This window comes from Apodemus sylvaticus, chromosome 19 (genome assembly GCF_947179515.1).
Source record: "Apodemus sylvaticus chromosome 19, mApoSyl1.1, whole genome shotgun sequence".
NCBI lineage: Eukaryota > Metazoa > Chordata > Mammalia > Rodentia > Muridae > Apodemus > Apodemus sylvaticus.
Window position 1 is genome coordinate 16,251,766 of NC_067490.1, and position 27,994 is coordinate 16,279,759.

General features: G+C 45.2%; 1 protein-coding gene and 1 non-coding gene across 3 annotated transcripts in view; both read right to left on the reverse strand.

The window, feature by feature from the left end:
- Nucleotides 1-10,469: 10,469 nt before the first annotated feature.
- On the reverse strand, nucleotides 10,470-10,610 carry LOC127670258 (small nucleolar RNA SNORA48). Its single transcript, XR_007974500.1, has one exon. It is a non-coding gene; the product is annotated as a small nucleolar RNA SNORA48 (small nucleolar RNA).
- Nucleotides 10,611-23,697: 13,087 nt separating this feature from the next.
- The window catches only part of Ipmk (inositol polyphosphate multikinase), a 37,872-nt gene continuing 33,575 nt past the window's right edge, over nucleotides 23,698-27,994 (reverse strand). For both annotated transcript variants that reach the window (XM_052163578.1, XM_052163579.1), the window contains exon 6: nucleotides 23,698-27,957. In XM_052163578.1, coding sequence (XP_052019538.1) covers nucleotides 27,344-27,957 — 614 coding nt within the window. In that variant the 3' untranslated portion in view covers nucleotides 23,698-27,343. The remainder of the gene's footprint in view (nucleotides 27,958-27,994) is intronic.

Sequence of the window (27,994 nt, forward strand, 5' to 3'; positions counted from 1 at the left end):
TCTTCCTCTGGACCCTTGGAGCACTCACCCTGGCCTATGCAAAGGAAGTGGAGTCTCCCATGATGCAATCCTGCAGACAGAGTCTTCCGTTCTCTGGGCTTACTTTGAGTCTGGAATCAGTTCAATCAACTCCACTTTCGGGTGTACCCAGATTCCTCCTGTACTAACAAGGCCAAATGTTCTAGCATCTATGAAAGATGGATTCTGCATATGAAGTTATACTCTTGACTTCTCCAGCTGCCTATTGGGACTGACTAGTTTTTAGGTCACCTTGACACAAGTTAGAGTCACCGGAGAGGAGGGAGCCTTAACTGAGAAAATGCCTCCATAAATATGTGCTGTAGGAGAGCCTGTAGGGTATTTTATTAATTAGTGGTTGATGGAAGAGGGCCTAGCCCATTGTGGGTGGTGCCATCCCTGGACTGACTGGTGATCCTGGGTTCTATAAAAAGCAGGCTGAGCAAGCCATGAGGAACAAGGCGGGGATCAGCACCACCCTGTAGCCTCTGTCTATATCAGCTTCTGCCTCCAGGTCCAAGTTCTGCTTGAGTTCCTGTCCTGACTTCCTTCAGTGATGGAAGTCACTGTGATGTGGAAGTCTAAGCCCAATAAACCCTTTCCTCCCCAACTTGCTTTCAGTCCTGGCGTTTCATCACAGCAATAGTAACCCTGATGTCTTAGCCAGGGTTTCTATTCCTCAACAAAACATCATGACCAAGTAGCAAGTTGGGGAGGAAAGGGTTTATTCAGCTTACATGTCCACATTGCTGTTCATCACCAAAGGAGGTCAGAACTGGAACTCAAGCAAGTCAGGAAGCAGGAGCTGATGCAGAGGCCATGGAGGGATGTTCCTTACTGGCTTGCTTCCCCTGGCTTGCTCAGCTTGCTTCCTTATAGAACTCAAGACTACCAGCCCAGAGATGGCACCACCCACAAGCCCCCCCATCACTAATTGAGAAAATGCCTCACAGCTGGATCTCATGGAGGCATTTCTTCACCTGAAGCTCCTTTCTCTGTGATAGCTCCAGCCTGTGTCAAGTTGACACAAAACCAGCTAGTCCAGTACACAAACATACAGATATTATAGGGCTTTTTAGGTGTATAGTATGATTCCCCATAACTTTTTCAAACACCCCTCTTGCTATTCTATCCTCCTCTCTCCTTCTGTATCTCCCTTCTCCTACCTAATTAAAATTCTCCCATTTTCGCCTTTTCTCCTTCAAATCACTCATACCCCAGTCACCCCCTAACTTACTGATGATACTCCCTGATCTTATTTCTCTCTTTTTTTAAAGTTTTATTTATTTAATATATATGAGTACCCTGTAGCTGTCTTCAGACACAGCAGATCCCATTACAGACGGTTGTGAGCCACCATGTGATTGCTGGGAATTGAACTCAGGACCTCTGGAAGAGTAGCCAGTGCTCTAACCACTGAGCCATCTCTCCAGCCCCTTTATTTCTCTTCTTACTTTCCTGGTCTCTACAGTTACTCCAGAATAGGTACTTCTATCGGAACATGTAGAGAAAATATCTTGTTCATTGTATGGCTGGATCACCTGTCAATTAAAAAAAAAAAAAAAAAGCCTATGCCCTATAGGAAAGGGTAGAATAGAAGGTGGGACAGCTGGGAGGCAGATTGCATTCTGGGATAAAGCCAACCTGGGGAAGAATCGCCAGGGAGACGTGTGAGGAGGACACATCCGTGGAACCCCAGCAGAGGTAACCTGCCACGTGGCAGAACTTCGGTCAGCATAAATGGGATAGTCACTTATGACCTAGTCAGGAAATATATCTAGCTATGTGGCCTAGGTGTCTGGAAATACAAAATGAGTCTCAGAGCCATTAGTCTGGAAACTTGGGGCCAGGAGGAAAATAGCCCATTCCAGGAACATTTGAAGCTAGGAACTTTTGATAAGAGGGAACATGTGGGGCTGGAGAGATGGCTCAGCGGTTAAGAGCACCGACTGCTTTTCCAAAGGTCCTGGGTTCAAATCCCAGCAAGTAGATGGTGGCTCACAACCATCTATAATGAAATCTGACGCCCTCTTCTGGTGCAGCTAAAGACAGCTACAGTGTCCTAGATATAATACACAGCAAGCAGAGGTCCTGAATTCAAAATCCCAGCAACCACATGATGGCTCACAACCATCGGTACAGCTGCAGTATACTCATATACATAAAATAAATAAATAAATAAATCTTAAGCTTCCCTTTATAGATTAACTCCCACCATGTGATCTTTCCCAGATCGGGTCACTTGCCTGCCAAGTTCATGACTGCTTTTTCTCTTTGCGCTAAGAGGATCAGTCTGTAGTGCCTATGTGCCGCATTCCCGTTCTCCATTCACCCACTGAAGGATGCGTGGGTCGCTTCCGTTGCTTAGCTATTCAGAATAGGACAGCAATTAACAGGGCTGAGCAAGCAACCGTGGAGTAGGATTTCACGTCCGTGGAGCCTCTGCCAACGAGTGGCACAGCTGAGTCTTACAGCAGATTTATTTTGAGAGTCCTCCCCATTGATTTACAGAGAGGCCGCACCAGTTTGCGATCCTGTCAACGGCAAACGGGGGTCCCCTTTCCCCAACCCCTCCTGCAGCATTTACTGTTGGTTGTTTGGTTGACATTTGCCATCCAGATTGGGGTCAGGGGAAGTCTCAAAGTTGTTTTCACTGGCATTCTCATTTACAATTTTAGGGTTGTTCCTTCTTCGTTTTTTCCATTTCTTCTTTCAAGAACTCCCTGTTCAGATTCCAAGCCCATTTTTTAAAAGATGTATTTGTTTATTTCATGTACATAAGTACACTGTAGATGTCTTCAGACACTGTAGATGTCTTCAGACACTGTAGATGTCTTCCATTTTTGCCTTTTCTCCTTCAAATCACTCATACCCCACTCACCCCCTAACTTACTGATGATACTCCCTGATCTTATTTCTCTCTTTTTTTTAAGTTTTATTTATTTAATATATATGAGTACCCTGTAGCTGTCTTCAGACACACCAGATCCCATTACAGACGGTTGTGAGCCACCATGTGGTTGCTGGGAATTGAACTCAGGACCTCTGGAAGAGCAGTCAGTGCTCTTAACTACTGAGCCATCTCTCCAGTCCCCCAAGCCCATTTTTTTAAATAGCTCATTTTTGTTTTGTTTTTTCTTTGTTTGACTCTTTTTTTTTTTTTTGAGTTCTTTATACAGTCTGTGTCTTAGTTAAGGTTTTACTGCTGCGAAGAGACACCATGACCAAGGCAACTCTTACAAGGACAACATTTAGTTGGGGCTGGCTTACAGGTTCAGAGGTTTAGTCTATTATCATCAAGGCAGGAACATTGCAATGTCCAGACAGACTTGGGACTGGAGGAGCTGAGAGTTCCACCTCTTGTGAGGACAAGTGTCTTAAAGCCCATGCCCACAGTGACACACCTGCTCCAACAATGCCACACCTACTCCAACAAGGACACACCCACTCCAACAAGGACACACCCACTCCAACAAGGACACGCCCACTCCAACAAGGACACGCCCACTCCAACAAGGACACACCTCCTAATAGTGCCACTCCCTGGGCCAAGCCTGTTCAAACCACCACAGTCTGGATATCAATCCTGTCAGATGTATGGCTGGCAGAGATTTTCTCCCATCCTGAGTGCTTCTTATTCACTAAGATGATTTTTCTTTAACTTCTTAGCTTTATGAGGTCTCACTTGTCAATTGCCAACCCACCCCCCAACAAGCAGGGTCTTATACGGAAAGTCCACCTTACCCACTGTCCCCAGAGGCACAGTTAAAAAACATCTCATACAAACAACTCTAAGAACAGTCAATAGTAAAACAAAATCAACAAGATCTGGCATTTGCTGATCACCTAATCAATGCTATAAATGTTCAATTCATCCAGTTCCCCAAACAGTCCCATGACAAGTATTTTTATTATCTCCAGGTTAGCGGGGACATTAACTACCGGGCCTCACTCAAGGGAAGTTAAATGGTTTGTTTCCATGTCACGTGGGCAATACAAATCAGAGGCAGGGGATTGCAGAGTTGACTCAATGGTCGAAAACACCTATTGTTTCTGCAAAGGATCCAAGTTCAGTAACTGAAACCACAGAGAGCAACTGCATGTAACTCCAGTACCTCCTTCTGGCCACCAAAGGTACCCACGCGCATGTGTGCATGCTCCCACGCAGACACATAAATACATAAAACAAAAGGTTAAAATAAACAAGTTCTTAAAAAAAAAAAACAAATAGAGGCAAGATTGGGATCTAAATGTACTATACATTCCTATTTGCATGACCCTGCTAAAGTTATTGTTTCTCTGGATGGTTTTTCTGCAATAAAGCACTGCTTTCCAGGAGTATGGTGAATATAAAACTCACTCCATCCAGCATTAATGAATCTTTAGATCTTGAGCTCCACGAAGCCAAACAGCTTTCAGAATCCACTGCAGAGAGTCACTCAAGGCTGAGGCCAGTCGCCCTGGTGCCCTGGACTTCGGCTGAGACTTGCCGGAGTTATTGCCTTCCACTAAGAGGACAGCAAGAAAGGAAACCGGTACCCATGAGAAGTCAGGGTTTTTTTTTTCAAGCACTTTTTTATACTATTTTGAAACTTTATGTTGACATTTTAAAATCCAGTTTATTCTACTTTATCCTATAGCAGAAGCACACACTCAAGAGAAAAGCTAACCCAAAAGGAAACCCCTCGTTGATTCTTCCAATACCCAAAGATAACCAGCACTCTGTTTTCACATATTGCATATATATATATATATATATATATATATATATATATATATCCCATCTCTGAATCACTAATCCACTGCTTCCTCAATCCCTGTAAATATAACTGATGTCATGAGTCGGGGGAAAGAATTTCCTTTCACGAAGATAGGCTAGACACAGAATTTTGGCATCAATCAAAATACCTAAGCATCCTGGGCTCCAAATGAACTCTCCTATAAAGGAAAAGTGTGTCGTTCGCAGGGAGGCAGAGGCAGGAGGATCTCTGTGAGTTCCAAGCTGGCCTGGTCTACAAAGCAAGGGCTCTGGTTCACAGAGAAACCCTGTCTCAAAAAATTAAACCAAAATTCATTAATTGCTTGATTGAAACTTCGATATCTCATCTACAAATATTTATATAAGAACTCTATATGAGCGTGTGGATAATATTTTAAGAGTGGCTTTTAATGATAGTCCCCAAATATTAGAAGCTGGTTAACATCCTTGTGGTAGAACTTTTCTTTCTGAACGGCAGGAACACCATTATCAACTTTCAATTTGCAGTGCGCGTATTAACCACTAGGTGTCACTAGAGTTTTTCCAGGGGGTGGAGAGATGCTTTTACAACATTCAACAGGGCTTTACAGGGTTACATTACATTAAATCGTAAATTTAAGGGTGGTGGAAAGTTTCTAAAACGAGATTTTGGAGCTTACACATTTAAATTTAAAATTTTACTAAGAATATCTTGAATTAATCTTAGTAAAGCTATGGGGTTCCCATATGGGTGGTCCCAGACACAGAGACACTTTCTGTCCCTGGTGAATCTTGAGAGCTAACGTATGCCCATAAAAAGCTTCCGTGGTTATATGTGCAGGTTGACATTTTATATTATCTGGCCACACTCCCAGCATTCCACTTTTTCTCCTCTCAGAGCTGCCTGGCATTATCAGAAAACCACCGTTGTGTCGCAAATATAACTAATTAGCCAGTATAATTCAGCACACATTTAAAACGTCTGTTCCTGGGTATGCAGTGGTCCCAAATGGGAACGAGGCAACCCTCATTTCTTCACCTCTGTCATGCAGGGTATCTCCACGAACTCCAGGAGCCCAGAAACCCATGCTTTTAATTTGTGTGTTATTTTCTGCTTTTAATTCTATTATAGATTTTTTTTCCAGCCAGAAGTACACTGGACAGCATTTGTCTGTTTGTTTGTTTGTTTATCTATTTTAAAAATCTTCTGTCAAAAAAAAAAATCTTCTGTCAAGTAGCCCAGAGAGCGGAGATAAGCAAATTTTAAATCTAATTTAAACTCCTTCAGAGAAATGACCTGTTTGGCAGTTATATAAACTGAGGTGTAGTAATAATAATAATAATAAATACATAATAACAAATATCTAACTTAGATTCTCATCCTGGCTGATTCTCACTGGTTTTGTTGTTGTTTTTTTTTTTATTATTTTATTTATGAGTCTGCAGTTGTCTTCAGACACACCAGATCCCACTATAGATGGTTGTGAGCCACCATGTGGTTGCTGGGAATTGAACTCAGGACCTCTGGAAAAGCATCCAGTGCTCTTAACCACTGAACCATCTCTCCAGCCCAAGACTTCATTTTTGCCAAGGCAATGGTGGTACATGCCTCTCTCTCTCTCTCTCTCTTTCTCTCTCTCTCTCTCTCTCTCTCTCTCTCTCTCAGCTTTTCAAGACAGGGTTTCTCTGTATAGCCCTGGTTGTCCTGGAACTTACTCTATGGACCAGACTGGCTTCGAACTCAGAAATCCGTCTGTCTCTGCCTCCCAGGTGCTGGGATTAAAGGTGTGTGCCACCACTGCCTGGATTCTCACTGTTAACAGCACCTTAAACCAACCATGGTGACCTCCTCCTGAATTCATTTCTCAGTGATGAATGGGAATATTCAAGACGACTGGTGAAGCATGTCTGTCATTCAGCACTTGGTTGATAGAGGGATTAGGAGCTCAGGGTCATCCTTGCCTGTACAGGGTGAGTTTGAAGCCAGCCTCACAAAGGCAAACCTACCGTAGACAGCTGTAATGACAGCTAGGAATAACACATACGTATTGTTATGACTCCAACTCTGTCTCCAGCTTTGTGGTGCTAACCTGAGGGCTGTGCAGCCTTAGGGGGGGGGGTGAGGCTAAGATTAAAATCAGAGGCATCATGGGAAGGGATTTGCACAGTACGGAAGGGGTTATATAACTTGAAAACTACCAATCAAAACAGAGAGCCATCCAAACTATATCCCCAATAACCTAATTCTTCCTTCTCTTGAACCCCCCTAAAACAAATTCCCAGAGACAGCAAAGAATGGCTCAATGGGTAAAGGGGCTTGCCGCTAAGCCTGAGTGGGGCACGTGGGTTCAATCCCTGGAACCCACTGCACACTGGTTCCCAACCTTCCTAATGTTGTGGCCCTTAATACAGTTCCTCATGTTATGGTGACCTCCCCCCCCCAAATCACTTCATGTATTGCTACTCCATAAAAGTAATTTTGCTACTGTTACGAATTGTAACATATCCTTCTGATAGGCAGGGTATCTGATGTGCAACCCCTGTGAAAAGGGTCATTCAACCCCCAAGGGGGTTGTGACCCACAGACTGAGAAACACTGCAATAGTAGACAGTTGTGCTCTGAGTTTCATATCCAAGCCGTTACATATGCAACCACACTCACATATGCCTATCTGAGAGAGAGAGAGAGAGAGAGAGAGAGAGAGAGAAGAAGAAGAAGAAGAAGAAGAAGAAGAAGAAGAAGAAGAAGAAGAAGAAGAAGGAGGAGGAGGAGGAGGAGGAGGAGGAGGAGGAGGAGGAGGAGGAGGAGGAGGAGGAGGAGGAGGAGGAGGAGGAGGAGGAGGAGGAGAGGTGAAAGAGAGCTAAAACTAAACATTAAACTAACCCATCTGTGGTCAGGCTTGTATTCCTCCAGTGCCCTGAAGTTACTGGGCAGTGGTATTGTGAGTCATCAGTTCCTGAATTTTGATGATGAAAAGATAACCCTGATTGTACTAGTCAGGGTTCTCTAGAACTTATAGAATGATTTTGTGTGTGTGTGTGTGTGTGTGTGTGTGTGTGTGTGTGTGTGTGTATGATTTAATAGAATGATTTATAAGCTGTGGTCCAGCTAATTTAACAATGGTTATAAATGTTAAGTTCAAGAATCCAGTACTTACTCAATCTACAAGACTGGATGTCTCAGCCCATCTTCAGTAGACATCTGTACTGGCTTATTTTATACCAACTTGACACAAGTGAAAGTCATCTGAGAAGAAGAAATCCCCACTAAGAAAAGGCCCCCCCATAAAATCAGGCTGTAGGGCCAGGTGTGGTGGTGCAGGCCTTTAATCCCAGCATTCCAGAGACAGAGGTAGGCAGATCTCGGTGAGTTTGAATCCAGCCTGGTCTACAGAGAGAGTTCCAAAACAGCCAAGGCTACACAGAGAAACCCTGTTTCAAACAAACAAACAAGGAAATCAGGCTCTAAGTAAGCCTCTAGGGCGTTCTCCTAGTGATTGAGGGGAAATAAGCCTATTGTGGGTGGACCACTCCTCAGCTGATGGTCCAAAGACAGCAGGCTGGGCAAGCGTGAGTTGCAAGCCCTAAGCAGCACCCCTCCAAGGCCTCTGCATCAGCTCCTGCCTCCGGGTTCCTGTCCTGCTTGAGTTCCTGTCCTGACTTTCTCGATGATGAACTGTGATGTGGAAGGGTGAGCCCAGGAAACCCTTCCCTCCCCGAGTTGCTTTGGTGTGTCTTCCTGAGTTAAGATCAGCATTAAAGACGTGTTTTCTTACCTCAGAGGTCCAGATTAGAAGTAGATCTTCCGGGGCTGGTGAGATGGCTCAGCAGTTAAGAGTCCCGACCGCTTTTCTGAAGGTCCTGAGTTCAAATCCCAACAACCACATGGTGGCTCACAACCATCCCTAACAAGATCTGACAGCCTCTTCTGGGGTGTCTGGAAATAGCTACAGCGTACTTACATATAATAAATAAATAAATCTTTAAAAACTAAAATAAAGAAATAGATCTTCCTACTTCAAATTAAGCAAAAATCCCTCACAGGTGTGTCCTCCACGATGGGGTTTTAGTTCCAGATGTAGTCAAGTTGACAGTCAAGAATAGCTATCACGCATCTTTATCCCTTTTCCTCTCCTTGAGCAGACACAGGAGCATCTATTCTTGGCCAAGCTGTGTTATTGATGTCATCGGGGCGTCGACGAGTAGCATCGTTCCCCACACCACCACAAAGCCCACCGCCACCAACTCTGTAACAAGGGACAGGTCAAGAGAAAAACAGAAGCAAAAGGTCCTACATGACATGGGAGGCTTCAGAAGCGAAGGCCCCAAGACCAAAGGGAAAGCGGCGTTGGTTTGACGGAGGATAGGGAATGGTCTATCCTGGTCTATGCTTCCAGTCCTATTGGCATGAGGATCTATGGCATAGCGGAGGCAGAGGTGCACACTGGCAGGCAGAAAGAGAGGGAAAGAAGCCATGGTAGCAATCTTCTAGACAGCAAACTCATCATCCACAACAAAAGCCTGACCAACTCTGCCGCCAGCAGCAGCAGCAGCAGCAGCAGCAGCAGCAGCAGCAGCAGCGCCCCCTCGAGGCTGACAGCTACAATGCCCCCTTGAGGCTATCCTTTGTTAAGGTCAGTCAGTCCTCCTTGGGGGTGTGAGCCTATCAAGGTTAAGGCCTGGGTAAATATGCCAAGATCTGGGGCTGGAGAGATGGCTCAGCGGTTGAGAGCACTGACTGCTCTTCTGAAGGTCTTGAGTTCAAGTCCCAGCAACCACATGGTGCCTCCCAGCCATCTGTAATGAGATCTGATGACATCTTCTGGTCTTCTTCTTCAATAAATAAGTTCTTGGGTCAGTCCTGAGTTCAAATCCCAGCAACCACAGCATACTCATATACATAAAATAAGTAAATAAATATTTTAAAAAAGTGTTAATTCCTAGTGGAATGTTAAGGCCAAGGTAACTGTTACCTGTCTAGCTTGTCATTTTGTGCTGTTACTAATATTATAAGGAAACTTTCTCACATGTTGTTTCTGCTGTTGCTAGGAAACTTCCCCGTGTCAAAGTTCATTCATTACATATTCTGTTATGTCCTGTGCCCTTGGAAACTGATTGTGACAGAAGTCAGTAGAACTGCTTTGTATAATCACCCACAAGAAACCTGGACCCAAACCAATCACCCAGTGGTACTTCCTACACCTGTGTATAAGCTTTTGTGGTATTTGCTTTCATAAACTGCCCTAGAGATAGACCCCAACGTGCAAGAGACATCTTCACCAATAAACAAAACTATTTGGATTAAAACTTCCATTTTGAGTAGGGATTGAGTAAAGCTAAAGTTCCCAAGACCTCTCTGGGAACCTACTTGGCAGGAAGAGACATGTACATGGGTAACTGACATCCTGGTATGTATATAAGCATATGTATATAGCTAGTCACAACATGTCAAAAAATTAACTAATGTGTGTGTGTGTGTGTGTGTGTGTGCTTACATTTGCAAATCCAGAGGGTGACTAGGAGCTCAACCCAAGAAGAACACAAAGTGGTTTAGCTAAATTCACCGCTAGACACTCTTGTAGACCAGATCACAGATATCTTCCTGCCTCTGCCTCCTAAGATTAGAGGGATTTAAGTCTTGTGTCATCACCACCAGACTACTCATAGAATTTTTTTCCTTCCTTCCTTCCTTCCTTTCTTCCTTCCTTTTTTTTAATGAGTCCTAGGCATAAAACACCTATGGCCACCAAACCAGGCATCAAGGTAGGATGATCAAAGGCCTGCCATCTGCCCTGCCCCTGACTGATACAAGAATACCACCACCAACAAGGTGTCTCTGCCCATTGCCTGGGTGGGGGTGGGGGATGTGCACAGAATTTCTCGATGGCCAGGGAACGGCCATTCTACCACTTTTAGTTTTATGACTGCCTTTGGAGACATTCCAGTTGTCCCATAAAGGAAAGAGGAGAACCAGGGCCAAAAACGACAGGAGGGCACAAGGGGACTTGCCCCCGGGGCCCTTGGATTCTTCGGAGTTTAGCATGACGCAGGCCCAAACTTTGAGATATCATTTTCTGAGTCGCAGTGCGAGGTCTAAAAGCAACCACGAACGACAAATGGTGGCGTCCTGATTTACACCCAACAGAAAGCAGCTTGGGGGGTCGGGGGTGGGGGAACGGGTTTGTTTAGCTCTAAGCTCCTGTCCGGTACTGAAGGGGAAACTGAGACCGCGGGAATCCAAAGCGGTTCATCGCATCCCATCCACAGCCAAGAGCAGAGAGAACAGGAACGCGTGCGCGCTAAACATTCAGCTAACACATTCCTCGGTGCCACATGGAGGAATGATGCCCGCGCACTTTCAGGCTGCATTTTTCCACCTCAGTTAAAGGGGGCAATTTCCCAAGCCCGGCAGACAATCCCACAGGCTAAACCCATTCCAAACAATTCCTTATTGAGATACAGTTCCCAGACGATTCTAGGTTAGATGACAAAGTTCACCATTAAAGTTAACAATCTCATCAAGTTCCTGAAGGCATACATCAGAATCATTCCCCGGTAAGAAGGCACCGGATGTTTTGGGTTTGTTTGTTTGGTTGGTTGATTGGTTGGTTGGTTTGGTTTTTTTGTCCAGGGAAAAACCTTCCTGACTGTGACACACTTGGAGCTTACAGAACTCAGGGGTGTGTGACAGTTAGGCGCCATCCGTGTCAGGGTGGTGTCTGCTACCCACCCCACCCCGCTAGGCGGAGTGCAAACAGCAAGCTACCCTAAACAGAATTGCAGGTGCTGTATTTGTCAGATAGGTACAGTATCTGATAAGAGTGGCAGGAAATGGGATAAGAGAACTAGTCACAGATAAGGGAATGGAAGATTCTGGGAGAGATAGTGAACCCTTTCAGACCCCACCCAAGGGAGAGAGGAAATTACTGTAGGATTCTTTTCCAGAGAGCGGAACCACTTGATTTGCATTTTAGTGACTCTTGTTGTTGCTACACTGGGCGAAGTTCGGGCGGAACATCGGGGCTCTGCTGAGCAGCCCCGGGTGGAGCTGAGGAGACCAGCTAGAGGGGAAAGGCGGAAGCTGGAAGTCTGAGAAAGATCAAACGCCCCCAGATCTGCTAGTGGAATCGATTTGAGGTGGTGCGTGGAAAAAAAAAACGAAAGTAAGAAGTAGCCTTCAAATTATATGCAAGACCAGATGGGAAATGGTGTTGACATGATTGAGTTAGGGATTACCAGGGATGAATCTAAGTAATTTTTCTGAGTATTTTTGAAGCGCTTGGTTCTTGTGTGGTTGAATTATACTGTGAGTATAATCTAAAGTACTTTCCCTGCTAATAACCAGTGGCTTAAAGCTTCTAGGGGGCTGGGACTGAGTACGGACTCAGTAACAATCGCTAATCTTTAGCTACCGCTAATATTTAGCTACTGCTAATTTCACAGTTTAACTTCTAAACGAAGTGAATCGTTTTCCAAAACAACCAGAGCCAGCAAACTAAAAATAAAGATAGCCCTTATTTTAATGAGTAAGTACCCTTGTGGTTGTCTGGTTTAATGACTTGTGTCTGTCTAGGTAAAGGAAGAACGTTCCATTGTGTGACTAGCTCCAACTTAACTTTGCTTTGCTATAAATCCAGTGAGGGGTGGAAACGAAGGCTGGGGAAGGATCTTTAACCTTCATAGAGAAGAATACACTTCCCATTCCAGCCGCTCCTGTCTGTCCTGTGAACCTAGAAGGGTCCAGTTTGTTTCATTGGAAACAGGATGCGTATCTTACAAACAGAAACAGGACTGCCTAGCGCGAGCAGTCCTCCGAAGGTGAATCACTGTTCTCGGTGACTTTCCGGCATGCAAGCCCCACCCTGGGGAGGGCAATTTCAGTCAGTCCTGAAGTCTGATTGGGTAACTGGCCGGGAGGAGCTCTGGCTGGCTGCCTTCTTTCACGGAGTCCTATCCTAGTGGTTTGGTGGAAATGGAGCTGTTGCTTGTGGAGATGTTGTCTTTGTGCATGTGCACTTACACACACACACACACACACACACACTCACATACACTTGCACTTGGGGCCAGTTTTATCTCTGGCCTCTGAATCACAGCCTAACCTTTCACTCCCGAGAAAAATGATCAATATCTTTGGAAAGTCGATCCTTGATTATCTCCAGCTTCCCATCAGCGTAATAGCTGTGCCTTACAGCTGAACGTGTTTGGAGGGAACACAGCAAACACAGCTATCCGGGAGCAGCCCTGGAAGTTCATGGCTTCAAACGTCAGCAGTACCTGGGTACCGTGAAGGAGCCCATAGGAGCCACTGTTCCTCCACAGACCCGTATCACCAGGTCCCTTCACCCTCTCTTAATTCCCTCCCCCCTAAGAAAATAGCAGCGATCAGAAGGGATTTCCCCACGAGAAAATGAAGGAGAGAACAGTGAACAGCTTAGCTGTGTGGGGTGAGGGTGATTCATAGCCAGGTGCCATCCAGCTGCTGAGGTCAAGCCAGCTGTGCTTTGAGGTATCATTGCTCCACTATGCCCGGGATTTTCCTTTTCTGTTCTTGCCTGTGGGTGGAAATTCCCTAGAAGGAAGCCCAAGAAGAGAGCATGGCACATATAGTGGGGTAGTCAGGAGCCTGTAGGGTCTCCCCATGCAGATAAGAGGCTGAAGTGGGCTCGAAAGCACAGTGGTTAGAGCTCAATGCATGTGAGACTCAGTCGTTTGGGTGCCAGGAAAAGACACCTCCGTACACCGGAACTCACCAAGAGCACCGGAACTCACCAAGAGCACCGGAACTCACTAAGAGCACCGGTTGGAAAGGGAAGTGCGCCAGATACCAGAGTGGGCCCAGTGGTAGGGGGTAAGTACATCACTACAGCGGGGAGTGTGGGGGGGTGACCCAACTCCACAGACACCTGCCTTTGTTCTTAAAAAGAAAGGAATCAAGGAATCTAGTGAGCCTAAGCTATTGGAGCTATTCGCATATGGAGTGAACCGCCACTGCTGACCCTCAGCATATCCTCAGCAATGTCTTTTGGAAGGACTCGTTTGAACAAGTGAAGGATGTGCTAACACTTGAAATAGATACTTTGCTTTTTAAACACAAAGCAGAGTGTCTTAGTGAGGGTCTTACTGCTGTGAACAGACACCATGACCAATGCAAGTCTTATAAGGACAACGTTTAATGGGGGCTGGCTTACAGGTTCAGAGGTTCAGTCCATTATCATCAAGGCAGGAGCATGGCAGCATCCAGGCAGGCATGGCATGGCGCAGGAGGAGCTGAGAGTTCTACATTTTCATCTGAAGGCTGCTAGTGGAAGACTGACTTCCAGGCAGCTGGAATGAGGGTTGCCTTGGTCATGGGTCTCTTCACAACAATGGAAACCCTAACTATAACAAAGGCAACCTGAAGAGGAAAGGGTTTATTTGAGTTCACATCATAGCTTATTATTGCGAGAAGTCAGGACAGGAACTCTAGGCAGGTACCTGGAGACAGGAACTGATGTTGAGGCCAAAAGAGAGAGAGTTCTGCTTACTGGCTGGCTCCCATAGCTTGCTCAGTCTTTCTTATATTGCCCAGGGATAGCACCACCCTCTGTTATCTGCTCCCCCACATCAATCATTAATTGCCTGAGGACTAGTCTCATGGTGGTATTTTCTCAACTGAGGTTCCACCTCTCAGCTGACTCTAACCTGTGTCACCTTGACAGAACAGTAACCAACACATCATTCTTCCAAGAAGATAGGTGCAGGGCCATTCCTATTTCAGCAAAAAACATACTCAAAGCACACTAGACACATGGTTCCACTATGGAGGTGGTTTGGGTGCTAGAATCCCAGCCCCCATGCAACCATAATGACAGATGGTAGGGCCTTTCACAAGTGGGACCTAGAGGGAAGTACTTAGGTCATGGGGACTCTACTCTTGAAACAGACTAATTCTGATCTACTGGGAGTGGATTGGTACAGAGCAGAGGAGGTTGTCATAGCGACTGAACAAGACACCTGGATTCTCTTTTGCTTCCCAGGTTCTACATTATCCCTCTTTGGAAAGTTTCAGCTGTTTGGTTTGGGACCCCAGGACAAGGGACTGAGGTGCATATTTTACATTCACCAAAGCAGACCAGGCCTCCAAGTTGTCCCAGCATCCCTCAGTCCCTACCTGGCATAGGCTGTCCCCAACCCTGAGCCTTCTAGCCCAGGGCTGGGCTGCCCTTCCACCAGACGCTCATCCCTATATAATCCAGACAATGTCTCTCTCTTCTTCTCCTTCTCCTCTCTCTGTGAGCATGTGTCCTTTTGCTCTCTTTCCCTCTCCCTCTCTCCCTCTCTCCCTCTCCCTCTCTCCGTCTCCCTCTCTCCCTCTCTCCCTCTCTCCCTCTTCCTCTCTCCCTTTCCCTCTCCCCCTCTCTCCCCCCCCCCTCTCTCCCCTTCCTCCTACACCCCTCCCATGGCGACCACTCTTCTGGCCTCAATCCTTGAGGCAAGCAAACTCACCCAAGAGCAGCTTTCCAATAAACCTTAGTATATTCTAATCTAACTTGAATTGACTTATTTCATTGGTGAAGAAACAACCTATCACCGACCACAAGCCCAGGCCCCAGGCCCCAACACAGGCAGAACACCTTACCCTAAGAATAAGCAAATGGAATAACTTTTCTGCCTCTGAACTAAAAGTCTAATGAATAGTTAGTTTATACAGTTCCTAGACAAAATGTTAGTGTTTGCAACACAAAACAGTAACCCTTGCTTAAAAACAAGCATCTCCTCTGGGAGAAATGCATGAGAAACATATGAGGTAGAATAATTATAACTATTAGACATCCTTCCTAATGCTTATAATTTTATCTTCAGTGGTGGTTTGAATATGCTTGGCCTATGGGAGTTGGCACAATTAGGAGGGGTGGTAGACTTGTTGGAATAGGTGTGGCCTTGTTGGAGGTGATATGGTCTTGTTGGAGGAGGTGTGGCCTTTGTTGGAGGGGTGTGACCTTGTTGGAGGGGGTGTGGCCTTGTTGGAGGAGGTGTGGCCTTGTTGGAGGAAGTGTGTTACTGTGCAGGCAGGCTTTGAGGTCTCCTAGTGCTCAAGCTCTGCTTGAGTGTGGAAGAGTCTTCATGGCCAGCTTTGGATCAAGGTGTAGAATTCTCTGATCCTCCAGCACCATAGCTACCTGTACCACTGCTGTGCTTCCCACCATGATGATAACGTACTGAACCTCTGAACCTGTAAGCCAGCCCCAATTAAATATTTTCCTTTATAACAGTTGCCTTGGTCATGGTTTCTCTTCACAGCCATAAAACCCAAACTAAGATACCTTCCCTCACAAAGTTCGCAAAAGCAGAGAGAACATGGCAAAGCCTTATCACGAAATGCTGAGTTAGAGGAAGGGAATCTTGGGAAAATAACAAGGAGCATGTTGGAGCTCAAATCCTGCATTAGAGCCAAGTGGCTCTAACACCGAAACTGAGCCTTCTGTGTCAGAAAAGACGATCACCAGCCACTTTGAGAGACTCGCAACAGTTTCTCAACAAGAAGAAAGCAGCATCAGCCAGAACCTGTCATCACTGAGAGATTTCATAAATAAGATGCAAAGGAGAGCAAACATGCTAAGCTTAAAAACTGAGGAGGACGGGAAATGAGTAGAAATCTGGGCAGAAGACAAAAGAAAGGAGATTTTAAAGGTATTTATGGTAGGTATTCAAGCTTATGATAATAGCTGTCCAGTGAGGCCAAGGACCATGGGAAGGCACATCTGGCCTCAGCCAGTGTATGTAAATGTAATTATTATTCACGAGATGTAATTGTTGTCTCAGAGGCTTACTGCTGAATAAGCTCACCCTTTCTAGTTCATTCTGAACTCTGGCTGGCTGGTTCAATTCAGCTTTTCTGGCTCATATTCCTCTCCAAGCTGACTGATTCAATCTGGCTTCTCTCAGCTTCTCACTGAATTGCTCTGCTTGGCCTCAAATTAACTCTGGCAATTTGTTCTAATTGGTAAGACCAAGGTAAAATGTAAAGCCCTAGGTAACTGTTACCTGGCTAGTCTGCCATGTTGCTAATGTCATTAGGAAACTTTCTCATATGTTGTTATTGCTGTTACTAAGAAACTTTCTCACGCCCAAGTTGACTGCATTTTCTGTTATATTCTGTGCTCTTGGAAACCAATCACAAAAATCTGTTAGAACTGCTTTGTATAGTTAGTCACAATAAGCATGAATACAGTAGCACATCCTCACCTATGTATTTGCCTGGGATGGACCACAACATAAAAGAGACACTTGCATCTATTTAGAATAAGACTTCTATTTTGACAAGGGGTCAAGTAAAGTTTAAGTTCCCAAGACCTCCCTGGAAACTGACATCCTACTTGGCAGAAAGAAGCATGTATATGGTTAACTGACATCCTGGCTGGCAAGTTAAGACATGAATGGTAGACAAACCCCATCCTGATTGACAAGTTAAGATATGAATGGTAGACAAAGCAAGTCCCCTGTCATGGTTGAATACCCCAACCAATGGGAACAGGAGAAATGTGCAACAAAGTCATATTCCTAAGGAAATCCCTATCCCTAAGTCCTGATTGGTAGACTAACTTGACACAGATGTTTGTAGATCTCGGGTGTAAAAAGCACTATAGGATCTTAACTCAATGTTATGGGTTCAGCTCCCACGTCTGGAATATGGCCCTGATTGACTAGTCTTGGGGTGTGGTGCTCAATAAACCATCCCTATTTGACTGAAATCGGTGTTTAAAATGAGTGGTTTGTGTGGTGATTCCCAAACTCCAACACTAATCTTCTGTCTCCTTCTTACTCTCTGGCTTCAGCAGCCTCTGCTAACCTGCACTGAGCTGCATGAACTCACAAACAAACTCAACTCCACTCCACTGCACTCACTGCACTGACTCCCAACTGACTGACTGCCCAAGCTGCTCTTAAATAGCTTCCCCGCCTGTGCTGTTCTCCTGAGAGTTAGGTGTATACTATCTCTGACTCAATCCATCAAATCTTTCTCTGATGCATCACTTTGTCCTCCCCTCAATTAGACCTCGCTTTCAAACACGGCTGCTTCCTTCTACAAACTAATTTTACCTTAAAGTTGTGTACTAAGAATGTGTCTGTATTTCAGCTGGATCACACACACCTAGGTCTTTGGATGTGATTCCTGGCCAGAGAAGTCATGTTGCTGGATCAAAATTCCCCTACGAATGTGTGATTGGAATATGGTGCCTGTGACTGACTGCTCTGTGGCCTCCAACATCAGATCTCATCTCCAGTGCCAACCCACAGGGACTGACTTGAAAACTCAAACAGAACCTTGCAAACTGTCTGCATGCTTCAGTTTCACTTGGACCATAGGCTAATCTATCCAGAAAATATCCTGAATTCACTGCCCTACACCCCAAAGTGCAATGCTAGCTGTCCATCTCCTATTGGAGAGAATTAAGTGGGGCCCACAGGAACAGACCCACCCACTCAGCTTGAGTCACACTGCAGAGTTAAGCTTGGTGGGATGCAGTTACACTTGGGTGGGAGGCAGGTCAATTACTGCTTGAGTGGCCAGGCCTATCCAGTACCAAAATAGTTCTGACTTAACCTAGATGAGTTAGGACCAATTACTTAGAGAGAGTGAAATGCAGATTAAGACTGATGAGGGCCACAAGTGACTGAAGCAATTTCTTTTTTCTTCTTCTTCTCCTTTTTAAAGATTTATTTATTTTATTTATATGAGTACATTGTAGTTGTCTTCAGACATACCAGAAGAGGGCATCAGATCCTATTATAGATGGTTGTGAATTACCATGTGGTTGCTGGAAATTGAACTCAGGACCCTCAGAAGAGCAGTCAGTGCTCTTAACCACTGAGCCATCTCTCCAGCCCCACTGTAGCAGTTTCTTTACAGGTGGGAAGGTATTTCTCTGAAAGGCATCCAAACCTGAGTTGTGTACCTGTTCCATCCATGTTTAAGGTCCTTGCCCTTGTAGGGTGAGCCTCTCAGACCTCACACCTCTCTTGTGCCTATCCTGTGAAAACACAGCTACAGCTAAAGATCGAGCCATAGAAAGTTCCAGATCTGGATAAATGACTGAAATCAGTAACTGCCTACTTTAAACATGGCTAACCAGGGAGAACCCTGATTAGCCAGTCAGATCTGGCTTGCCGGAGACTTTCTGCCCAGCCAGTTATCTCCCTCTCCAAATGGTGTGCATGCCTGTGTGGGTGTTTAAGTCTCTGTGTGTACATTTGTGTGTATACATGTGCATGTATGTTGTGTGTGTGCATGCATGTGAGTCTCCATAGAAACTCTGGCCCACATTGTTCTATGTGACACTGTTTAGAGCTGACCTCATGCTGGGCTCACAAACTACAACTGTTTCCAAAATAAGTGATTCCTTTTTTTCTTTTAATTCTTTCTTTCTTTCTTTCTTTCTTTCTTTCTTTCTTTTCTTTCTTTTCTTTCTTTTTCTTTCTTTCTTTTTTTCCTTTCTTTCTTTCCTTTCCTTTCTTTCTTTCTTTCTTTCTTTCTTTCTTTCTTTCTTTCTTTCTTTCTTTCTTTCTTTCTTTCTTTCTTTCTTTCTTTCTTTTGATAGTCCAGGGGCAATAGGGATTGTTGGGATTGGTTCTAATGCTTTGATTTAACCAGGAATCTTCACGCGACGGTCCTTGTCCCCAGTTGGTTTTTGATGGATCAATAAAGATGTCAGTGGCCAAAGGCTGGGCAAATGGAGACATGTCAGGACTTTTAGATTTGCTCAGGCTAGGAACTGGGAAAAAGGAGACAGAGTTGCCATGACTCCAACCAGCCATGTGTCTGCTCCCCTGTCTGGGTCTCCGGTAGCAGGGGAAGGTTTAGGAGTGCCCAACCTTTGAAGTAGCTAAGGCATTTTAAAATTAACTGGTGTGTGTGTGTGTGTGTGTGTGTGTGTGTGTGTCTTCCTTCCATTGGAGAATCCAGATAGCTCCTGGGCAGGTGGCTGCAAGCACTCAACGGGCTGGAAGTCAAAACAATGTAGCTAAAATCACTGCTGAGTGGGGTGGAGGGGGTCTGGGGGGGTGAGGACTCAGTGCAACTCTCAAACCTGCAGGAGAAAAAAAAAACTTGGTCAGTTTTGTTAGCATATGGTAACTGTATGTGGGCAGTGGGCGGTGGGTGGTGGGCGATGGGTGGTGGGGCTCAGGTTTGGTATGCTTGCATGCAGGTATGTTTGCTTTTTCAGAGCTAGAGCTGAGAGCTGGCTACCTTGACCCGGGGTCTCTCACTGACCCGGAAGTTCATTTTTTAAAGTAGGCGTGCTGACTAGAGCTACAGGATCTGCCTCTCTGCCCTGCAATGCAAGGATTACAAGTGCCTGGACCATGGTTGATTTTTATTTTTACACTGGTGCTGGGATTTGAAACTCGGGTCTTTATTGCTTACATAGCAAGCACTCTTACCCTCCACTGAGGGTAGGAATTCTTAAAATCAAATCACGTATCCACCTCGCCTTCCAGGCCCTTAAGCAGTAATTTTAAGGATGTGGCTCAGGGGTAGAGTATTTGCGTAAGTCTTGTTTTGATCCTTAATGGCATAATACACACACAGTGAAAAACCACCAGCCACGACGTTAGAACGCTTTCGACATCAAATGTGCAGGGATGGAACCAAACTCCAAATACCACGGTCATTTACAATGAAAACACCCGTGCCATGTTCAAATGTTGTGCTGGCTGGTTTTGTGTGTCCACTTGACACAGGCTGGAGTTATCACAGAAAAAGGAGCTTCAGATGAGGAAATGCCTCCGTGAGATCCAGCTGTGAGCCATTGTCTCAATTAGCGATCCAGGTGGGAGGGCCCCTTGCGGGTGGTGCCATCCCTGGGCTGGTGGTCTTGGGTTCTATAAGAGAGCAAGCTGAGCAAGGCAGGGGAAGCAAGCCAGTAAGCAGCATCCCTCCATGGCCTCTGCATCAGCTCCTGCTTCCTGACCTGCTTTAGTTCCGGTCCTGACTTCCTTTGGTGATGAACAGCAATGCAGAAGTGTAAGCTGAATAAACCCTTTCCTCCCCAAATTGCGTCTTGGTCATGATGTTTGTGCAGGAATAGAAACCCTAAGACAAATATCAAGGTTCTCTGTTTTATACAGATCATACTCCTGAATTGGCAAAGCTGTCATCAATCATAAAGAGCATAGGTCAAAGAACAAATAATAGACAATGAATCTATCCTCCCAGGACGCCAACCTAGAGCAGGAAGTAGATCCAAGGTCTGGACGTCCCTAACAATCCTTCCTTTCCTGCCTTGAGCCACGTGAGAGCTGCCGCCTCTCACTTCTCTTGTTAATATTTGTTTGCGATGTGGACAGGGGTCGTTACCCTGTAGCCCGGGCTAGCCTCAAACTTGTGGCAGTCTCACTATTTCAATGCCGCTATTTCTCTCTTTCCAGTTTCCTGGTCCAGCTCTGGCCACGCAGCCCACCTGGGATTGCAATTTCCATACCCAGGAGCTTTTCTCAAGTTTTGCTGCCTGCAAGCGCAATGCAGCGGCAGCCAATGGTACCTCAGATGGCAACTAAAGCCAGACTCAGAATTTCCTCCACAGCTCGGTACCTTCATTTTCCGTTCATATTGGTACTAAGTCTCCGTACTTAGTTATGACACCGGGACTACATAGCAGTGACACTCTGGGACCTAGTCAGCCAGTTTTAACCAGTTTAAAACAAAATCTCACCAAGCATTGACTGGCTCCCCTTACACTCCTGCAGAGCAGCTTAACCCAACCACCTTGCTTTTCCTCAGTACCAGAGAGCACCAGTTTTGATTGAGAAAGACTTTGCTGAACTGGTTTTTAAAATCTCAGACCAGGTGTTTGGGCACACACTTGTAATCCCAGCCCTGTGGAAGCAAAAGCAGGGACATCAAGAATTTAAGGAGCCGACGGCGGTGGGCACGCCTTTAATCCCAGCACTTGGGAGGCAGAGGCAGGCAGATTTCTGAGTTCGAGGCCAGCCTGGGCTACAGAGTGAGTTCCAGAACAGCCAGGGCTACATAGAGAAACACTGTCTCGGAAACACACACACACACACACACACACACACACACACAAATTAAGGCCAGCCTTATCTATATAGAAAGTTCGAAGCTGGCCTCATTTAAAAGCCAAGTGTGGGTAGGCAAAAGTGTTGGCCAGAAAAGCCTCCCAGACCTCATCATGGAAAAAGCTCATGTTCCAAAGCTGACCTCTGGCATCCAGTTATGGCACAGCATGCACAGTTCGCAATGCACTGTGGGGTCTCAGACCCCAAGACAAGAGACTAAGGAGCAAATTACACACTATGCAGACCTAACCCCCAGGAGATGCTCTGCCCCCAATCCTCAACTTTCCAGCCCAGGGGCTGGGCTGCCCTTCCGCAGAGACTCTTCCCTATGTAATCCAGACACTTTGCTCTCTCTCTTCCTGAACATCCCTTTCTTCCCCTCTCTCCCAACTCCTCCCCATGGTCTCTCATGGTCACTTTCCTGGCCTTGGAACCAGGGAGCTCTCCCGAGAGCAGCTTCCAATAAGCCTGCCTTTAATAGTAATAAGTCTTGACGTGGCTTGAACTGGCTCATTTCGCCACTGGAGAAATAACCTATCAGTATGGACTGTAGGGGTTCCGAGTTTAGTTCCTAACACACAGACAGATCAGCTCATTACTGCCTTAACTCTGGCTCCAGCAGGATCTGAGATGCCTCTGGCCTCCGAGGGCACCTGCACTCCTGTGCACACAGCCACACACATCATTTTCCTAAGTTAAAAACTCAAGGGGATAAATATCTCTAATCCATCTTACCTTGGCTACTCAGTAGGAGACCAATCCACAAAATCTACAGATACACAAGTCTTTCCAAGTTAACTTTAAAAATCACAGCATTTTAAAGCTGGGTGTGGTGGCTACATTGTTAATCTCGGGACTCTGAAGGCAAGCATCGAGATCACTATGAACTTGAGGCCAGCCTGACCTACATAATCAGTCCATCTTTCAAAAACAAAACCCACAACATTTTCACAGCAGCACGGACTCCCTCACAATTTTCGTTTCTCCGATAGAAAACAGCCTTGATATAAACTGCTTCTGCCGCCTCTCATTCAGTGTTGGAGGGGTCCCTCCCACTCCGATATCTTTGAATCCCTCCTGATCGCGCCGGCTATGCCACAGCACCCAAAGAGTTGTTGAGTGTCTTTTATTGTCGTTAATGATTTTTATTTTATGTGCCCTGGTGTTCTGCCTGCCTGTATGTGTGGGTAAGGGGAGTTGGATCTCTTGGAGCTGGTTACAAGGGAGTAGGGGGGAATTGTCTTCTAAGACAAACCCTATGTGAGTGGCCGTGTAGGTGCTGGGAATTGAACCTGGTTCCTCTGGAAGAGGAGGAGCCAGTGCCCTTAACTGCTGAGCCATCTCTCCAGCCCATGAGTGTCTTTTACGTCACCCCTTATGTCACCCCTAATTTCTTCAGATGTGGAATCAACGGAAGACACTCCAATGCAAAACATTTTAATAAGTTGTTGAATGTACAGTTATTAGAATTATCTAAATATCGCTTATAAAAAATTGGTATATCACATTGGATGATTCTAGAAACACAGTGATGCCCCTTGCACTCCAAGAATATCCCGTCAATAGTACAAATTACAAACACTGAGAAAAAGGAAGCTAGAGACATTTACACCAAAGTACAGCAATACATTCATTCATCAAGTAAGGGGGGAAGGGGAGGAACATGGGGAAGGGGCACAGGAGAGGTGCCGCCACTGCTGCCTGGATGTTACTGCTAACCCAACTGGGTGAGATTTCCCATCTTTCACCATAGAACCCACAGCCAAGTGTCTACGTGGGCCTTTCCCTATCTTCAGGGGACCAGAAACCTTACCTTTAATAACTAAACTTTCCATCTTTTAAGTGGACGCCAGGCCAAAGTTTAACCACACCACACCTTTTTGTTTTGTTTTTAATTTGACTGTCTGATTTATTGGTATGAATCATGGAGGCTTTTAACAGAAGCTATTGAAGCAAGTGGGAAGACACACTATGGACAGCAAAGCTGCTGAATCTTTCTCAGGATATCGGTATTATCGGTAGTAGGTGTTATAACAGAGTTGTTCTGAAGCCAAGAAATACCTTCACGTCCGATGACAAATCTGGAATCCCAGTGATTTGAAAACTTGAGGTTTAAGAGGTTTGCACTGTCTTAGCAACCTTAGTCACACTGTGCTATTTATTATTCTAAGGGTAAAGGCTGAATGTACCTTTATGAGCATGTTTTAAGAGTGTTCTTCTTTTTAAGGCTGTTTTATTTTGTCTGTAACTGCCACCCAGCTGGAGAGTCAACCAGAGGCTTCTAACCTCCGCTCACATTCCCTTGATCTCAGTCCCTAAATCATCTGCCTCCACTGTAGCTCAATACTTAGCACTTAATCTTTACCTGAACACTATCCTTAACAGCTTTAAATACAGATGTCAGTGTGTCTCTGTTTTAAAGATGTCCCTACGAACCTCTCCACCTAGACCTCTCCACCGAGACAGAGATGCAGGAAACGGTCAGTCCCGACTGGTTCACAAATGCACACTTCAGGGAGAGCGGTTGAAAATGCTTGGTGAGGTGCAGGCTTGTGTCTGTGTGAACTGAGGGGCCAGGCCCCAGGCACTACCCTGAGAGTAGCCAAACAGACCATTCTGAAAAGGGGCTTGATGTTTCTGGGTAATTGAACCCTTTTAGGGGGCAAGACAAAGGGCTTTGGATACACAAGAAACACAGTCAGGATCTGGAAGAGAAGGACAGCTGTGGAAACGGCTGTTTTCAACCAAGCAAGTTTGGACAGCAGACCTCAAGGGAAGCAGTATTAACAGTCTGAGCCGGTCAGGTCACAGTTCAGCCCTTCCTCCTGCCTATACATTCCAAATCCTAACATCAACAAAAAGAGTGCAATGGAAGTAACTATGGAAATTCATTTCCCCCCACCCCAAATGTTATAAATTCGATAGTTCCCAGGCCTGACAGCAAGGGCAACGCCATGGAGATCACAGGACAACTGCACCACAGGACGTCGGCAATGCATTCGGGAATCGGTTCTCACTCAGCTGGGCAGCCTGCAGGGCCACGGTAGCAATCTGTATGTAGTGTGGACAGGCAGACTGCCCAGGCCCTCTCCAAACACACAAAACAGAGCCTCCCATACTAACTGAACACCTCGGCCATCAAAGCCACTTACATACATTTTTCAAAACTCTCTTGAAAGACTATTTAAATATTTAACAATTATAATTTATGCAACTTCCATCCATATTAAAATAATTAATGTAAATACTTTATTATAAAACTATTTTACAATTTAAACTTTTATTTGAGAAATGTATTCACACCCACAAGTCCTTTCCACAAGTGCATCCCATAAGGAACACACTAAAATCATATTGGGGGGGAGGGGATGGCTAATATTAACCACCAGTTCAAACCGCCTCCTCATTTGCTTATTTCTTAAATATATATCTGTGTTCACATACGCGTGGCTAGTGATAGATGCCTCTTTCCCCAAAGTGGCAAATCTCACCATCATTTTTAAAGACAGGACAGACCGGGAAACGCCAGCCACAGGTTGTTTACTTACATCATAAACATATTGATCATGGCGTCGAGGAACACAAAATAACAGAGTGGGCAGCAGTTGGTAAAATGTAAACGAGAAGAACTGAGCGCAAATCCCTTCCCTGAGAAGCAGGGATTAGAATCACTTCCTGTTTTATTCAGACAAGACCTAGTTGTCAGAAAGGCAGGATGCTGGCTTCCGAAGTGGCTGGAAACAGCTGTAGATCAAAGACTTTACTGAGCTGAAGTGTGCCCAAAGCTTTCCTAATTCCTTGTATACAGGCAGATACCATCTCAAACTGCCTCTTAAGATTCAAAATAGTGTTCACCAGATGAGCTGGAGAGTTCCTGAATCACAACCAGGTAACAAGTCAATATTGTAAGAAAAACTGGTAAAACTGAAAGTTTTCTAGTAATTATCACTTGAAACTCACTCACACAAAATGAGAAACAGAAATAGCTATAGTAGTCCATTACCTCGGCAGAGAATGAGAAGTTCTTGCCAAGAACACCTGCAGCCTCCCAGAGAAAACTCCCAAAAGGCACGTGAACCGGACCTACTTAACCAGACCTACTTGGGATAATGACCCCATTCCCTTCGGGCTCACGTTTGACCATGGGTATTTGCAACTACGTTTGGACTGAAAAGGTCCCTCCACATTACAGAAAATAGTTGTTGGATTTAGCAGTTTGATTTGTAAATCTCAAGGAAAAAGAGGCTAAAAGGAGGGAATAAAAAAAAAAAGGTCAGGTCGTAACTCAAAGCTATTATCCAGAAAGGACAAGCTGTTCAGTTATTTTATCACATCAGCGGGTCAAAGTGCAAGCATGCACAGCAAAATGATTTGCAAATTTAATTTCAGTTTTGGAAATACTTTAACAATAAACAGTTAGTTTGAAAAAGGCGGCAGTGGTAAAATAAACATGACACTTATAAATCTGTCTTTTCAAGGGAAAGTTGCCTGCCCGTTGCTCCGAGTGGAATTAACTAGGATCTCTCTGTTAGGCACCAAGGGAGTGAAACCTACACAGGATTCCTCCAGCGCACCGGGCACAGCGTCCTGTGGATGCTTAGCCAAACTCTAAGAAATGTTTATGCAAAAAAATGGGGACACGTTTAAAAAAAAAATTGGATTTTTTAAAATGGAAAAGACTCTCAAAAAATTAAAGAAGAAATAAGAAAATTTCCACCATTCACCTCTCGGAAGCCTCAGACTGGTAATAAAGAGCATTGTGCTTCACGACAGCTCTCACAGCATAGTAAATGAAGACTTTTCCATCAATGAGTCATTGGAAAAAAAGAAAAAGGTAGTGTGTTCTTTACAATCTCTCTTCTCCTTGACCGTAGGGAGGAAAGTTTGTGCCGGGATCTGTCGCTGGTGCCGGCCATCTGACCCACTCCCCTTCCCTTCCCATGATGCTCGGTGCCGAGCACAGCAGGGACCCGGGCGAGCCCCCGGTGGAGCGCACCCACCCTTTTAAGCACCGTTCTTTCACTCGCTGCGCTCTGCCTTTAACACAGAACCCACAGAGCCTCCTTTCTGTGTAGAATGTTCTCCCGTTTTAGGGGCGCTTTCTAGATTTCAGGGTGGTCTGATAAAGTCATAGTTTAGAGACAGAGATTTCATGGTGACTGGCTACAGAAAGCTACGTGACCTCTAAATGACTGCGTAATGACTTTCGAGTGTTACAGCTGTTTGCCCCGTGTCCCACGCGTTCCCTGCTCGACATTCCTGTTTCTTTATTCTTCATAGTTTTCTAATGAACAAATTAGTATTCCTGAGTAAGAATATAAAAAAGTTAACCATCTACCAAAAGTATAAAGACAAAAAAACAAAAAACAAAAAAAAACAAAAAAACACAAAAAACAAAAACAAAAAAAAAACAAACAAACGCTGACTCACAATACAAATTTTTACAGAGCAGTACAGGTGTGCGGCTGATGCCTGCAGCCCTCCGTGGTGATTGGCCCGCTCCTTCACACACTGCAGCAAGACTCAACTGTCTAAAATACTCCGAAGCACCGCAAGTAGATGCTTCAGACCGTAAACATAGCCCTCGTCTACTGTGTTGCTAGGGAACACATGAGCAAAGTCTATCATCCGCACGTCCACCTTCGCGATCTCCTGACGCCCCGCCGGAAGGTGGTAGAACACCTTTTCCAGTTGGGAAAACACGTTTCCGTTCAAGTGTTCCTGGGACATGCTTTTCCACCCGTTGTCTTGCTCCAGAGTTTCAACTTTCAGGGAAGTCTGACTCTGGTGCTTTCTGGCATACAGCTTTCTGTGCCTTGAGTACGCCTTAGAAAAGCTTTTGCCCACTGCCGTCCCGTTGGCCGGAGAGCCGAACAGGTGCAGGTTGTTGTTACACTCCAGGACATCCGCGTCCGACAGGGGGCCTTTGGAGAGAAACCTCCCCGCCAAAGTTCTATCGTTTGCTTTTGTAGTAGCTGGCTGAGATGAACCTTCATAAACAAACAGTAAAGAACTTGCATAAAAGTTAAGCTGCTTCTGATTTTCAAACCACTGGAGAATCTTCTCGACCTTCTGAATGCTGGCTGCAATCGCATCTTTTCTTAAACAGAAGCCATTGTGGAAAAACTTGGAGACACCTGTAACAAAATACATCAGAGTCAGGGTTAAATAAAC